General features: G+C 40.8%; 1 protein-coding gene and 1 pseudogene across 1 annotated transcript; both read right to left on the reverse strand.

Moving 5' to 3' along the window:
• Positions 1–105: 105 nt before the first annotated feature.
• Positions 106–5,281, reverse strand: LOC112168385 (transposon Ty3-G Gag-Pol polyprotein). Its single transcript, XM_040505777.1, has 6 exons — positions 4,881–5,281; positions 4,228–4,793; positions 3,803–4,122; positions 3,098–3,706; positions 1,307–3,007; positions 106–129 (listed from the first exon to the last, which is right to left on the reverse strand). Exons 1-6 carry the CDS (start codon positions 5,279–5,281, stop codon positions 106–108), a joined length of 3,621 nt encoding a protein of 1,206 aa, XP_040361711.1.
• LOC112168388 lies at positions 549–7,697 on the reverse strand (annotated as a pseudogene).
• Positions 7,698–13,267: the final 5,570 nt, after the last annotated feature.

Here is a 13,267-nt window from a genome sequence, read left to right on the forward strand (position 1 = left end):
CACTCAGAACAGCACACACCTAGATAACAAAAATTGGTACAGTTAAAGTATTTGACATGCATTACAAATGCTCCAATTCTTGGCAATCCTTGGTGGGAAGAGAGCTCAAAGAGAGCTGGCACTAACACCCTACAGAATGCTCACCACACCCATAAATCAATTTTCATTTTTGTCATGGGGCTCATTCATGAAGTTCTATAGCATTAGCATATAAAATTATAATGATATATATAAATATATGAGACCATCAAACAAGAAGTTCGATTCTAATAAATATGAGCTCAGCCAAGTGCAGCCACAAGAAGCAAGAATTTTTTTTTTTTTTGGATGAAATGAGTGCTAGAATAGGAACAATAACCTCCCTAACACTCCAATTATTAATCCAAAATGAGTTGAATGACAAAGGAGGGGGGCCTAACCAAAACATCTGGATGCAACAAGCATAAACTAACAAGTTAACGAAATCTAAACTGCTGAAGACCTAAAATATCACTCTAAATTCCCGTGATTTTCCGAACAAAAGAAATATATATATTTTTTAGGAGAGAAGTAGAAAGCTAAAAGCAGGTCAGGTCTATAAAGTACGGTCAGAAGTTTCAAGTCATATGAGAACATAGTCACTCCTTGCTCGAAGCTCCAATTGGTGTTATAGTGTTAAACAGCACCTTGTGTCAATGACAGCACCAGATTCCGATACACCTGACTAAATGTCCTGTGCTGCTATGAATTATGATGCTGGGCTTAAGTGGGTTGGTATGATCATCTCATCAGGTTCTGACGCAGTCGGAATGATAAACTAGGTTTACCAGCAATAAACCTAAGCAAACGATTCTGGAGTCCACCAGAGATAAAAGAGAATAATCTCAATATATTGATAAAAGATGATAAGATGCCTTCTGCAGCCGCTTGCGGCTGCATAAATAAGAGAAAAGTACCCTAGGGTGACTAACAACGAAACCCTAAGGCCCATGGATAAAAACGAAAACAATCCAAAAATAACTAAGAAAACCAAAAACGGGTAAAATAGAAAAATGCCGTTTTGAGGCCCTAAACGATCCCGAAAGCCCGAAAAAGGTCACACGTCGTGGCATAGCGACGAGTTTGCTTTCTGGCGCGATTCCCTTTCCGGAAAGCTAAAGTGCGTCCCGATCGGACTCCGGAGGCCCATTTCACGTCTACTAGTCCCTTTTCGGTTTCCACCCTTAGCACGATCCAATTGTTCTTGAAATTGGACCGCTATCTGTTCTACATCAGTCTCCTCCACCTCCGAAGAACTCGACCCCGAGTTCTCTTCAGGATAAAGAACCTCATCTTCATGAAACTCATGCAGATCAGCAACATTGAAAGTGTGAGAAATGCCCATTGAATCTGGAAGTGCAACAACATAAGCATTATCATTGATCTTCTTCACCACCTTAAAAGGACCATATTTTCTGGGCTTCAACTTGTTATAGGTACCAACAGGGAATCTCTCCTTCCTCAGGAACACCATCACGTCATCACCTTCCTGGAATACTTTAACTCGCCGATGTTTATCAGCTGCAGTTTTATTCTTAGCATTAGTTGCTTCCAGCTTAGCCTTAACTTCATCTCGAACAGCTTGTACATCTCTAGCCATACTATCAGCAGCAACACTAACTCCAGGAACCTTAGGAAGCTTCACCAGATCAACCACATGTTGAGGAACAGTAGTATAAACTAAGGAGAATGGTGACTTCCCTGTGGCGCTATGCACAGCACTGTTATAAGCAAACTCCACCTGGGGCAAAGCATAATCCCACTGTTTGGGTCGATCTCCACAAACGCTCCGGACCATGTTACCCAAAGTTCTGTTAGTAACCTCTGTCTGGCCATCCGTTTGAGGATGGGCTGTGCTACTACGGTTCAAAGATGTTCCAAACATCCTCCACAAAGTAATCCAGAAATGGCTAAGGAACTTGGTGTCTCTGTCAGATGTAATGGACTTGGGTACTCCATGCAAACGAACCACTTCCCTGAAGAATAATTTAGCTATATTAGAAGCATCAGCAGTCTTTTTACATGCGATGAAATGCACCATCTTAGAGAACCTATCAACTACCACAAACACTGAATCCACTCCCCTTTGGGTACGGGGTAAGCCCAACACAAAATCCATAGCAAGGTCCTGCCAAATGTCATCAGGAACAGGTAAAGGTAGATAAAGACCTGTATTTTGGGACTGACCCTTAGATACTTGGCAGGTGTAGCACTTTCTCACAATAGTTCCTGCATCCTTCTTCAACTGTGGCCAGAAATACCGCTCCTCAAGACTAGCAATAGTCTTGTCTCTGCCCAAGTGCCCGCTCAATCCTCCTCCATGCAGATCTCGGATCAGTTTTTCCCTCAATGAAGAACTAGGGATACAAAGTCTGTTGCCCTTGAATAAATATCCTTCATTCTCATAAAAATCTGCGACTGCATTGTTATTGCTGCACTTGGCCCAAATCTCCTTGAAATCAACATCTTCTTCATACAACTCCTTCAAGAGGTCAAACCCCACAATCTCCTGAGCTAAAGTGACCAGTAAGGACGCCCTCCTACTCAAAGCATCTGCGACCCGGTTAAGAGTACCAGATTTATGTTGAATCACAAAAGGAAACTTCTGCAGAAAACTCACCCACCTTGCATGCATTTTATTCACAGTTTTCTGGCTATTGAGGTACTTCAAGGCTTGGTGATCGGTGAACAGTACGAACTCCCTCTGAATCAAGTAGTGCTCCCATTGCCTCAATGCCCGGAACACTGCATAAAATTCTTGGTCATAAGTACTCCACTTCTGACGAGCTTCACTCAACTTTTCACTAAAGAATGCTACGGGTTTCTTCTCTTGTGACAATACAGCACCCACTCCCACGCCACTAGCATCACATTCTACCTCGAATACCTTGTCAAAATTAGGAAGAGCAAGAACTGGTGCAGTACAAAGCTTCTCCTTGATTAAGGCAAAGCTCTTCTCTTGTTCCTCTCCCCATTGGAATTTGCCTTTCTTCAAACATTCAGTAATAGGGGCAGTAATGGTACTGAAATTCTTCACAAATCTCCTGTAGAAAGTAGCTAAACCATGAAAGCTCCGCACTTCAGAAACTGTTTTCGGAGCTGGCCATTCTCTTATTGCTCGTACCTTCTCTTCATCAACCTGAATGCCTTCTTCTCCAACCACAAATCCCAGAAATAATAACTTGTTGGTGCAGAATGTACATTTTTTTAAGTTGATGTACAGTTTATTCTCCTGTAAAGCTTCCAAAACCTGCTTCAAATGCACCAGATGTTCTTCTTTGGTCCTGCTATATATCAGTATATCATCAAAATACACTACTACAAAGGAACCCATAAAGGGGCGAAGAACCTGGTTCATAAGCCTCATAAAAGTGCTGGGTGCATTAGACAACCCGAATGGCATGACCATCCACTCGTACAAGCCATCCTTGCTCTTAAAAGCTGTCTTCCATTCATCTCCTGGCTTGATTCGAATTTGGTGATATCCACTTCGAAGGTCTATCTTGGTAAACACTTTGGAACCTTCTAGCTCGTCAAGCATGTCTTCCAAACGAGGAATAGGAAACCTGTACTTCACAGTTATCTTATTAATGGCCCTGCTATCAACACACATCCGCCATTGATTGCCCTTCTTAGGAACAAGGAGGACGGGAACTGCACAAGGACTCATACTTTCTCGGATGAACCCCTTTTTTAACAAGTCTTCGATCTGCTCCCTCAAAATCTCATTCTCCTTGGGACTCATTCGGTAATGTGGCAGATTTGGCAGGCTAGCTCCAGGAACCAAATCGATCTGATGTTGGATGTCTCTCATAGGTGGTAGTTCGTTGGGCAACTCATCTGAAATCAACTCTTCAAAATCTCCCAACAACTTCTGCACTTCTTTAGGGATCAACACATCTTCCTTTTCTGTAGCCAACAATCCCTTTATCACTACTGGGCAGAAAACTTCAGTTTCTCTAAAAGCCTCCTCCATCTCAAACTCACTACTAGATAAGGTCAGGAAACTCTCCCCTTTCTTCCCACCAGATTTTTCAAATTGACTCACGGGAGCCATAGCAATTTTATGACTATCCCACATAAACATCATCACGTTATCTCTACCTTTGTAAATCACATCCACATCATATTGCCAAGGTCGTCCAAATAAAATATGACAAGCATCCATATCAATAATATCACACATAACTTCATCTTTATAATGCTTACCAATGGAGACCGGTACTTTGCAAGAATCAATAACTCGAACTTGTGGACCTTTCTTGACCCAACCAAGGGAATAAGGTGCTTCATGAGGCTGCGTAGGTAACTGCAAGTATTCCACCAGTTTCTTGGCTACAAAGTTTTCGCAGCTCCCATTATCCACAATCAAATTGCACACCTTGTTATTGACGGAACAAAATGATCTAAAAATATTGCGCCGTTGTCCATCTTCTTTGGGACATAATAAGACCCGCTGCAACACAATATTAACCTTTTCAGGAGACTCCTCCTCCGCGAACTCAGCCCCATCATAATCGTCACCTCTTCCTCCTTCTTCTTCATCTTCATCATATTCACCTATAAGAGCAGTTTGTCTCCTCTCTGGACACACATTAGACCTATGTCCAGGCTTGTTGCATCGATAACAGACATCTCCCGTAGGTCTAGCATAAGGGTTATTAAATCTCTGATTCGGGGCTCTATTTTGAGCACCACTAGAACTACCAACACCTTTAAAAGGAGGATTGGAAGCCCTAAAAGCACCTTCTGTTTTCTGCAGTGTGGTTTTACCCCTGTCAGTTGAAGAATTTACTAGATCTGTGCTCCTTTGGTAGTTATATCTTTGGAAAGAAGAAGCTCGTGAAGGCTTCTCTAACAACTCTGCCTTCAATGCTAGGTTTGAAGCTTCTGCCATAGTATGAACAGTTTGCAACCCGATTTTCTCTTGAATGGAAGGCTTCAGCCCACTGACAAAGCGAGCCACCTTCTGACCTTCAGTTTCTCCTAATTCATTACGCTCCGAGTAACGCAAGAACTCAGCGGTGTATTCAGCCACTGTCCTAGTTCCCTGGACACATTCGATATACAATCTGTACAAAATCTGTTCATAATCGTCCGGTAAGAACCTCTCCATCATCAGCTGCTTCATTCTTCGCCATGTTTTAACACCCTGCTTCCTTTGTTTCTTGCGGGTGTTCTGCAATTTATCCCACCAAACTGCAGCAGTACTCTTCAATCTCCATGCAACATGCTTAACCTGCTTGTGTTCAGGAACTTCCATGATCTCAAAGAACCTATCCACTTGAAGCTGCCAATCTAGATAATCTTCTACACCCAAGTTGCCCGAAAAGAAAGGAATTTCGGCCTTGACTTTGTAATCTTGGTCAGCTTGTCCTTGTGGTTCATATTGCACCGTTGTTGTTGTTGTTGTTGTTTCTCTCTCCTAACAACCCACGAATTTCTCCAATCTGCTGATCCATCCGATTGTTCATGGTGTTGATGGCAGCGGTAAACGCTGCCGTGAGAGCTTCGATATCCGATTTTGTAACTTCACCCATTGCTACCAAGGTAAATAGGAGAGACAGGAAAGACCTGCTTTGATACCACCTGACGCAGTCGGAATGATAAACTAGGTTTACCAGCAATAAACCTAAGCAAACGATTCTGGAGTCCACCAGAGATAAAAGAGAATAATCTCAATATATTGATAAAAGATGATAAGATGCCTTCTGCAGCCGCTTGCGGCTGCATAAATAAGAGAAAAGTACCCTAGGGCGACTAACAACGAAACCCTAAGGCCCATGGATAAAAACGAAAACAATCCAAAAATAACTAAGAAAACCAAAAACGGGTAAAATAGAAAAATGCCTTTTTGAGGCCCTAAACGATCCCGAAAGCCCGAAAAAGGTCACACGTCGTGGCGTAGCGACGAGTTTGCTTTCTGGCGCGATTCCCTTTCCGGAAAGCTAAAGTGCGTCCCGATCGGACTCCGGAGGCCCATTTCACGTCTACTAGTCCCTTTTCGGTTTCCACCCTTAGCACGATCCAATTGTTCTTGAAATTGGACCGCTATCTGTTCTACATCAGGTTCTCTCACCAATAGTCTCCACATGAACACTCTCCACCCTTGAAATGGTGAAACCGGCTATTATCTCTGACAGTTATCTCTCTTCCGACAATCTTGGATATAAGTTTTGTTGCTGTATGACAATCCATACATACCCGAAGGTTTTTTGTTACTCGGTCCCAGCAGGAGTGGTAATGATGCCAAATGCTATGGCAAGCCTCTCACTGTGGTGACACAACAGGTACTTCTTTTGCTCCTCTTCAACATCTTGGAGCACCTCATTTGTGTTTGGCACATACCCTTCTCGCTCCTTCTGCTCCAAGAGAACTTCCAGAGCCTTGATTATCTCAATATAATATGGGTGGGGTTCATCTCCCGCTACAAAAGCATGAACATTGTTTTTAACTTCAATCCAGCTGCAGGCTGGCTTCATGCCCTTATCTCCTATCGAGATTCTCATTTCTGCTACTTCTCTTCATTTCTTAGCAGCAGAATATATGTTTGACAAAAGCACAAAAGCCATGAAAGCAACATAAGTAGGCTTTAGTGCCTCTCCTTTCGTCAGCTCAAATAAGGAAATGGTTTCACGGGCATGACCCTGCAATGCATATCCCACAGTCATGGCTGTCCATGACACCATATCATGTTGCTCCAATTTGTCAAAAATCTACCTTGCCATCGTAATGTTACCACATTTGGCATACATGTTCACTAGCTTGCTACATAGATATTATCCTCAAATCCGCGCCAAATTATGTATCCATGGAGCTGCTTCCCCAGATGTAGAGTGGTCAAGTGGGCAAAAGCTGGAATGATACTTGAAAAGGAGACATCTGTTGGCTTAGTTTTAGCCATCAAACATACCATTCTGCACATACCCTCCAATAATCAAGTTCCATGAAATGGAATCACGCCGACGTAGCAGGTTGAACACTTTCAGAGAGTCGTCCGTATGGGTAGAGTTTGCATACATGTCAATCAAGCTACTGCCAATCAGCACATCTGCATCAAATCCATGTCTTACGGCATACACATGAATCTCCTTTCCCTTTAATAACATCTACATATTCTGCAAAAACCAGAAGAACACTAGACAAAGTAAAAGAATCAGGCTTCAAGTTGGCATTCCCCATCTCTCACCCTTGCTAAAGCCTGTTCATACATCCCCGCAATCACCGTATTCCAGGACACAATATCTCGTTCTGGCATCATGTCGAAGACCTTTCTTACACTATCCATTTTAATAACTCTTTCGCCTTTCTTTTGCTTATAAACTCGATCAATGTTCTCATTAAATTGATCATCTACTTCCCTATACGTATCCATTTGAGGAAATTCATTTGAACAAAAGAAATAAATTAATAGAAATTGCCCTGATTTTCACAGCCTAAAGAACGCGAATGATTTAAAAACTGGACATTGGGTATAGAGGGGATAGCTAGCAGATAGTAGCAACAATGCAGACACATGTATAAACAATCCCAGCCAACAGAAAATCAAAGGTGTATTGGTGTAATATCAGGATAAAGTTGATACTTAAATGTAGGTGTTAAAAATTGCGAAATTGTGTAATGAGCAATTTATGAGGTAGTAGTAGTCCCAATAACATGTTTAACTTGATAGATCAGATTGTACACTAATCACACAGCATTGATAAGCAGAGAGCTTAAGCAAATTAAATGTCTGATGAACTAGAGCATATATTAATTCCTAATATGTAGCGTTTTACTAAAGCCCATTACCACCTCCTGGGAGGTTAAATGAACTCATGGTTAGCAAATCAAAATTTGTCTTACAATTACCACAACAGGGAAAAAAAAAAATAATAAAATCTTTTTTCTTATTTACGACTAGAACTGATTTTCTTACACCATTTCCTCTGTGGCTCTGCAAGCAAACAAACCTCAAGACAAACAATATCTGAATTGAAAATCACCTCTTGGCCTACTTTCCATCGCTGGACGTCTTTCCCGACTTTCACGATCGTTCCTGCACATTCCAGACCTAGGTACTCCCTTTGCATCGGCGGCAAAGACCTCGTCCTCGCAGTAAGGTCAGGCTCATTCAGGGCGGTGGCTGCAACCTTTATCAGGACTCCATCGTCCTTTAGTTCTGGTTCAGGCACCTCGATTTCTTTGAGAACATCCGGACCACCTGGACTTGTTACTACTACAACTTTCATTTTCTTGTTGCTAATATGGTCTTCACTGACTTAGAGCTAGCTCTTTTTTCTCTCTAGCTACCTCCTGGAGTTGGAGATGATCACCTTTATTTGCTGGTTAATTTATAATCCCTACCACAGTACGTACCCAAATCAGCAAGAACAACAGCAATGAGTGTGAAAACCACAGTACCCAAATTAATCTAGCTAGCTAGTGAGAGTGTGTTCTGTTCTCCACTATCATAATAAGGAACAGAAAGTGAAATCATAGAGTTTGGTGAAGAGCAATGAATTACGGTGTTGGTTGAAAAAGCAATGAATGTTAAAGACTATTGGGTGAGAGCAATGAATTGCAACTCAGGTTTTGGGAGAAAGTGCATGGCTTACTTAGCTCCTTAACAAACGTAATGATCGAGATCTCATTTGAACTGTGGAATTACTTCAACTCATTGGTCTTGGCCAATTCCAGTCAGAACTGCCTTACAAAATGTTGAATGATTTCAACTCGTTTGTTTATTTTTATTTTTTATTGAATGAAAGAACTTCATTAATAATGTTCAATTACAGTCTCAAGCTTTTTTTATGATGTGGCAAAAAAGAGTATCACCGACATAGCTAATGTGGGTTTAGTCTCCTTCCAATAACTCATCCCAAACAAAAGAGTGTCATCCTCGCTATTGTGTGAGCAGTTTGGTTTCATTTCATCTAGATCTTCCTCCATATAATTGCTTCAAAATCTCGTACCAAAAGTTTGATCTTATAAAAAATTGCACCCTCCATACTTGGGTCCAAAAATGTATTTTTCTGTTTCATTTTTATTATTGTGTGGTGTGTTGACTGTGACGTCCCGAACCCGAATTCACCGGTTTACTAGTCATTTGGACGGTAAACAACTTTTACTGTCGTTTCAATGCTTTTAGGGGGCCCTAAAAGTTGACTTTTTGTTCGGGTCAAAATTTGAGAAAATTTCCTTCATGAAAGTTGTAGAGGACGTTAAACCGAGCGCGTGCATATGTGGTACGTAAAAATCGGAGTTCTTATGCAAAAGTTATAAGCGAAATGGTAAAGTTACTGTTCATGATAAGTTTCTATAAATAGGACGAGTTACTGTGGTAAGTTTCCATTTTCGGAAACTTACCGAGCCCTCTCCTTTCTCTCTCCCCGACTCTCTCTTCCTCTCCGACCTCGTCACCTTCTTCCGGCCATAACTCCTCCATCCGGCGACGGATTTTGACGTGTAAGATGTCGTTGGAAAGCTCTCTTCCTTCTCTTGATTTCTGGGTTCGTTTCGTAGCTTAATATGAACTGTGGAAGGTGTAGCAACGAGAAGAAGATGATGGTCACTGTAGCATTTTTGAGGCAGCGTCGATATTTTCCGATTCCGGCAGTCTCCGGCGACCAAATTGGCGTCGAAGGTTTGGTTTTTGACATAGATCATTTCCCCTAAGGTCTTTCATTTCAATTTGCAGTGTAGAGGTCGAATTAACAATTTTAATTTCTAGGGTTCTTGGAGTTTTCGGGAAAAATTTCACCGGCCTAATTGGAGCTCTTCCAGGTAAAATTGGAACTTGTTGTAGTTGAGAAAGAGGTTGGGTTTGTTGAGTAGATGGTGCTGCCAAATTTTGGTGGCCATCTGAGGTGGCCACTGTTGGTGGCGCGTGGAGGCGTGTTGGGCTGTGTTTTAATTCCAGTTTTTAGCCCATTAAATCCTATAAATATTGTAGAGCTTGTATATGAAATTTGGTGAATTTTGGAGAAGCTTGGATTTAATTATGAATTTTTGAAGTTTAGGGTTTCGATTATCGAATTACGAGAATCCGGCCGTCGGATATCTCTCGGTTCTGCCTTGGAACCTTTAAATTAACGAAATGGTATTAGTGGTATAATTTGGGTTGCATCCGAGGAGAAGTGGAGATGTAATTATGAGGATTTGATTTTGAGAATCGTATTTAATTGTTGAATAGTTATTCACGGAAAATAATTGTATACAGGGCGACGTACCGAGCTATTGCTCGACGAAGGAACTCGTATGCATGGTCGCCTAAACAGTATTGTGAGTGGACATTTGTTTTTAAATTAATTCCGCATGCAGTATTATTATTATTTTCTTCCAATTGAGATTTAATTATGTTTTGAATATTTGAGATTTAGTTTATCGAGATTTATTTATGGATTACGAGATTAGTATTGAAATTCCTTCCCGAGGGCTTTTAGTAGATTTTTGAGATAGTCATTCATGAGTTATTGAGTTGGGAAATGATTTTCGGGAAGTGACTGATTCGGAAAAATATTATGAGAATTATTGTTTTCGAATATCAGTTTTTATGAAGATATACGAGTGCGAGGGATTTAGCAAATATTTGAGCATGATTGATTTATCGAGATTTATTGGGTTTTGAATTCCGCACTTATCAGACTTGGGTTAGATGGAACTTTCTTTCCGAAAGCAATTATTGAATTATAGAGTATGTGATTATGCTTTCGAGGATTTATTGAGATATCGAGGATTGAGTTAGTGAGTTATTACTGAGATATGCTTTCGGTGAATTATTATTGATTTATTGAGGTAATATCGAGTTTCTTTCTGAAAGCAAGTGATTGAAAGAGGTTATGTTCAGTTCTTGAGGAGGCTATTCAGTTTATTAAGGAGGCCAGTTTTGGCGCATGCGTATCTTACCTAGTTGGCAGTCCCTTCTAGGTAATAGTCTGGTTGGCAGTCCCTTCCAGACTACAGCTCGGTTGGCAGTCCCATCCGATGCGTCACCTGGTTGGCAGTCCCTTCCAGATGACATGAGGTAGCTAGTCGGCAGTCCCGTCTACTACCTGTGGTTAGTCGGCAGTCCCGTCTACTACCTGTGGTTAGTCGGCAGTCCCGTCTATCTACCGCCTCCTGTCCCGGTTGGCAGTCTCTTCCGATGCGTCATCTGGGTGGCAGTCCCTCCTAGATGGCATGAGATGACTAGACAGCAGTCCTTTCTAGTCATCAAACGAGCCTCATGAAAAGGATTTTTTATAAGGATTGAGGATGAGATTTTAAGAGGTTTCAAGATGTTCTTGTTACGTGATTGAGATTTCAGTAAAGAGGATGATTAAGAGTGTTTTCAAGATTGTTACTGCATGCGAGGTTTTAGAGAATAACTTGGGAAAGCATTAAGTTTTACTTATTCATTTGAAATTACTTATTTTTCGTCCACTCACTCTAACGGATTTTAAATGTTTTCCCCTGGGCCCTTCAGTTTTAAATGCCCAGTTTGCAGGCCAGTTTAGCTTGAGGTCGAGCGTACTTGGGGTTGAGGCATAGCTGTCATAGCTTCCGCATTATAAAAGCATCGGTCATTTATCTTGCTTTCTATTCTCTTGTTCGCCTGTATATTAGATTGCTCTGATAACCTATGAGATTAATATTCTTAAGTTTCAGAATTGTTTGGTGATATGAGAGATGTTGTGATTTAGGGAGCAGGGTGGCTCCAGGAGAATAAGGATGGATGATTTAGAAGTGTAATTGTTTTTCTACAGGTTTTGGGTTGTCCATTTTTAGGGGAAGTTCTGTCAAATTTTTGGTAGAATTTCTTCTAAGGTGGGCCCCTCAGGGCCTCTTCGGATTTCAGGGTGAAATCCGGGGCGGGTCCTGTCATTGACCAAGTTTCGTCAGTTTACTACTGCAATTTAGTTGTTTTTTTTTTTTAAATTTATTTTATGCAACTTTAATTTGGTTGTAGTGCATTGACAATTCGGAGGCCTGTATGAAAATAACCTCCTTGCAACATTTCTTTCCATGAAAATAATGGAACAAAAAATACATAAATAAATAACTTAAAAAAAAAATTTAGCTGAAGCAAATAAGGGGCCTTCCCCTTATTTGAATTTATTAAAAAATAAGAAGAAAAGTAGCAACTTAGGAGGAGAACAAAACTAAACCTTCCTACAAAAGTAACAAAAAGAAATAAGCTATCATAACCGAAATTGAGGAATACCCAATTGGTCACTCTGACAATGCGATAAAAAAAAATGGAGGAGCATCCCACCATACCATGTTAGGAGAAGTCGTACCATAAATTTGCCAAAACATTAGCTACCTTATTACATTTGCGAAAAATATGTGATACACGAAAAGTCATTTGAAAAATCTAGTACAAGCAATTGAGCCATCTAATAATACGAAGTTGCCAGGGGACCAACAAAGGAGACTTAATAAAATCGAGAATAAAAGAAGAGTCTACTTCTAGCCAAATTTTATAAAATTAACATGATTGGTGAATGAAATGTAAAATACATTGAAATTGGACGACATCACTACCTCATGGCCATTTATGTTTATACTTTACACATGTTATTACATACTCATTAATTATATCTTTTATAATAAAAATTACTCTCTGTTCAAATCGTCTACACAACACTACTAGAAATCTGTTCATTTACATCACGTCATTTAAATCGGTCAGACTTGCACATGATGTAAAAATGTAAGTTAACATCGTTTTAGAAAAATACCGATTTAAATGTATACCATTAACATCGGTTCTTAAAATGACCGGTGTTAAAAGTTTTGTTTAAAAATTTGTGGGAACCTCATTTTCGTGGACGCGCTAAGTGTTTTAATGAATTCAAGGACGCGGGGACTAAAACTTAAAATTTTCACACTTAGAAAAAAATAGAGCCCCCAAAACTGAAACAGAAACCCTAAGCTTAGTCTCGAGCTCCTCCGAAACTCGAGCACCTCTCTCCTCACTCGAACTCACCGCTCTTGTTACCTTAATCTACCTCCTCGCCTCCTTCATCTACCTCCTCCAACCTTGACCCCAATTTCCTCCTGCTTTCTCCGTCTCCTACCCCATCTTCTGATGACAACTATAATCTGTGATTGAAAGAGGTTGAATCGGTTTGACCCCGACCCCTGATTGCGGTTTCTCCAACTATAATTTCTGACTGCCGAACTCGAAATCGAAGATGGGGCACAACCGAAATGCCATTTGATGCCCAGATCTAGAGTGAAGAGAGGCAAAACGAAAAGCGAAAAGAAGTAAGTGACCATGGTG

Source organism: Rosa chinensis, chromosome 5, assembly GCF_002994745.2.
Source record: "Rosa chinensis cultivar Old Blush chromosome 5, RchiOBHm-V2, whole genome shotgun sequence".
NCBI classification, from domain to species: domain Eukaryota; kingdom Viridiplantae; phylum Streptophyta; class Magnoliopsida; order Rosales; family Rosaceae; genus Rosa; species Rosa chinensis.

Excerpts from the sequence above, each read along its gene's own strand:
- LOC112168385 (XM_040505777.1), bottom strand. The coding sequence starts at position 5,281 with ATGGAAGTTCCTGAACACAAGCAGGTTAAGCATGTTGCATGGAGATTG. Across the intron at positions 4,123-4,227 it reads CAAAGTACCGGTCTCCATTG|GTAGAGATAACGTGATGATG; the intron begins GTAAGCATTATA and ends TGATTTACAAAG. Across the intron at positions 3,707-3,802 it reads TCCAACATCAGATCGATTTG|GGGTTCATCCGAGAAAGTAT; the intron begins GTTCCTGGAGCT and ends TTGTTAAAAAAG.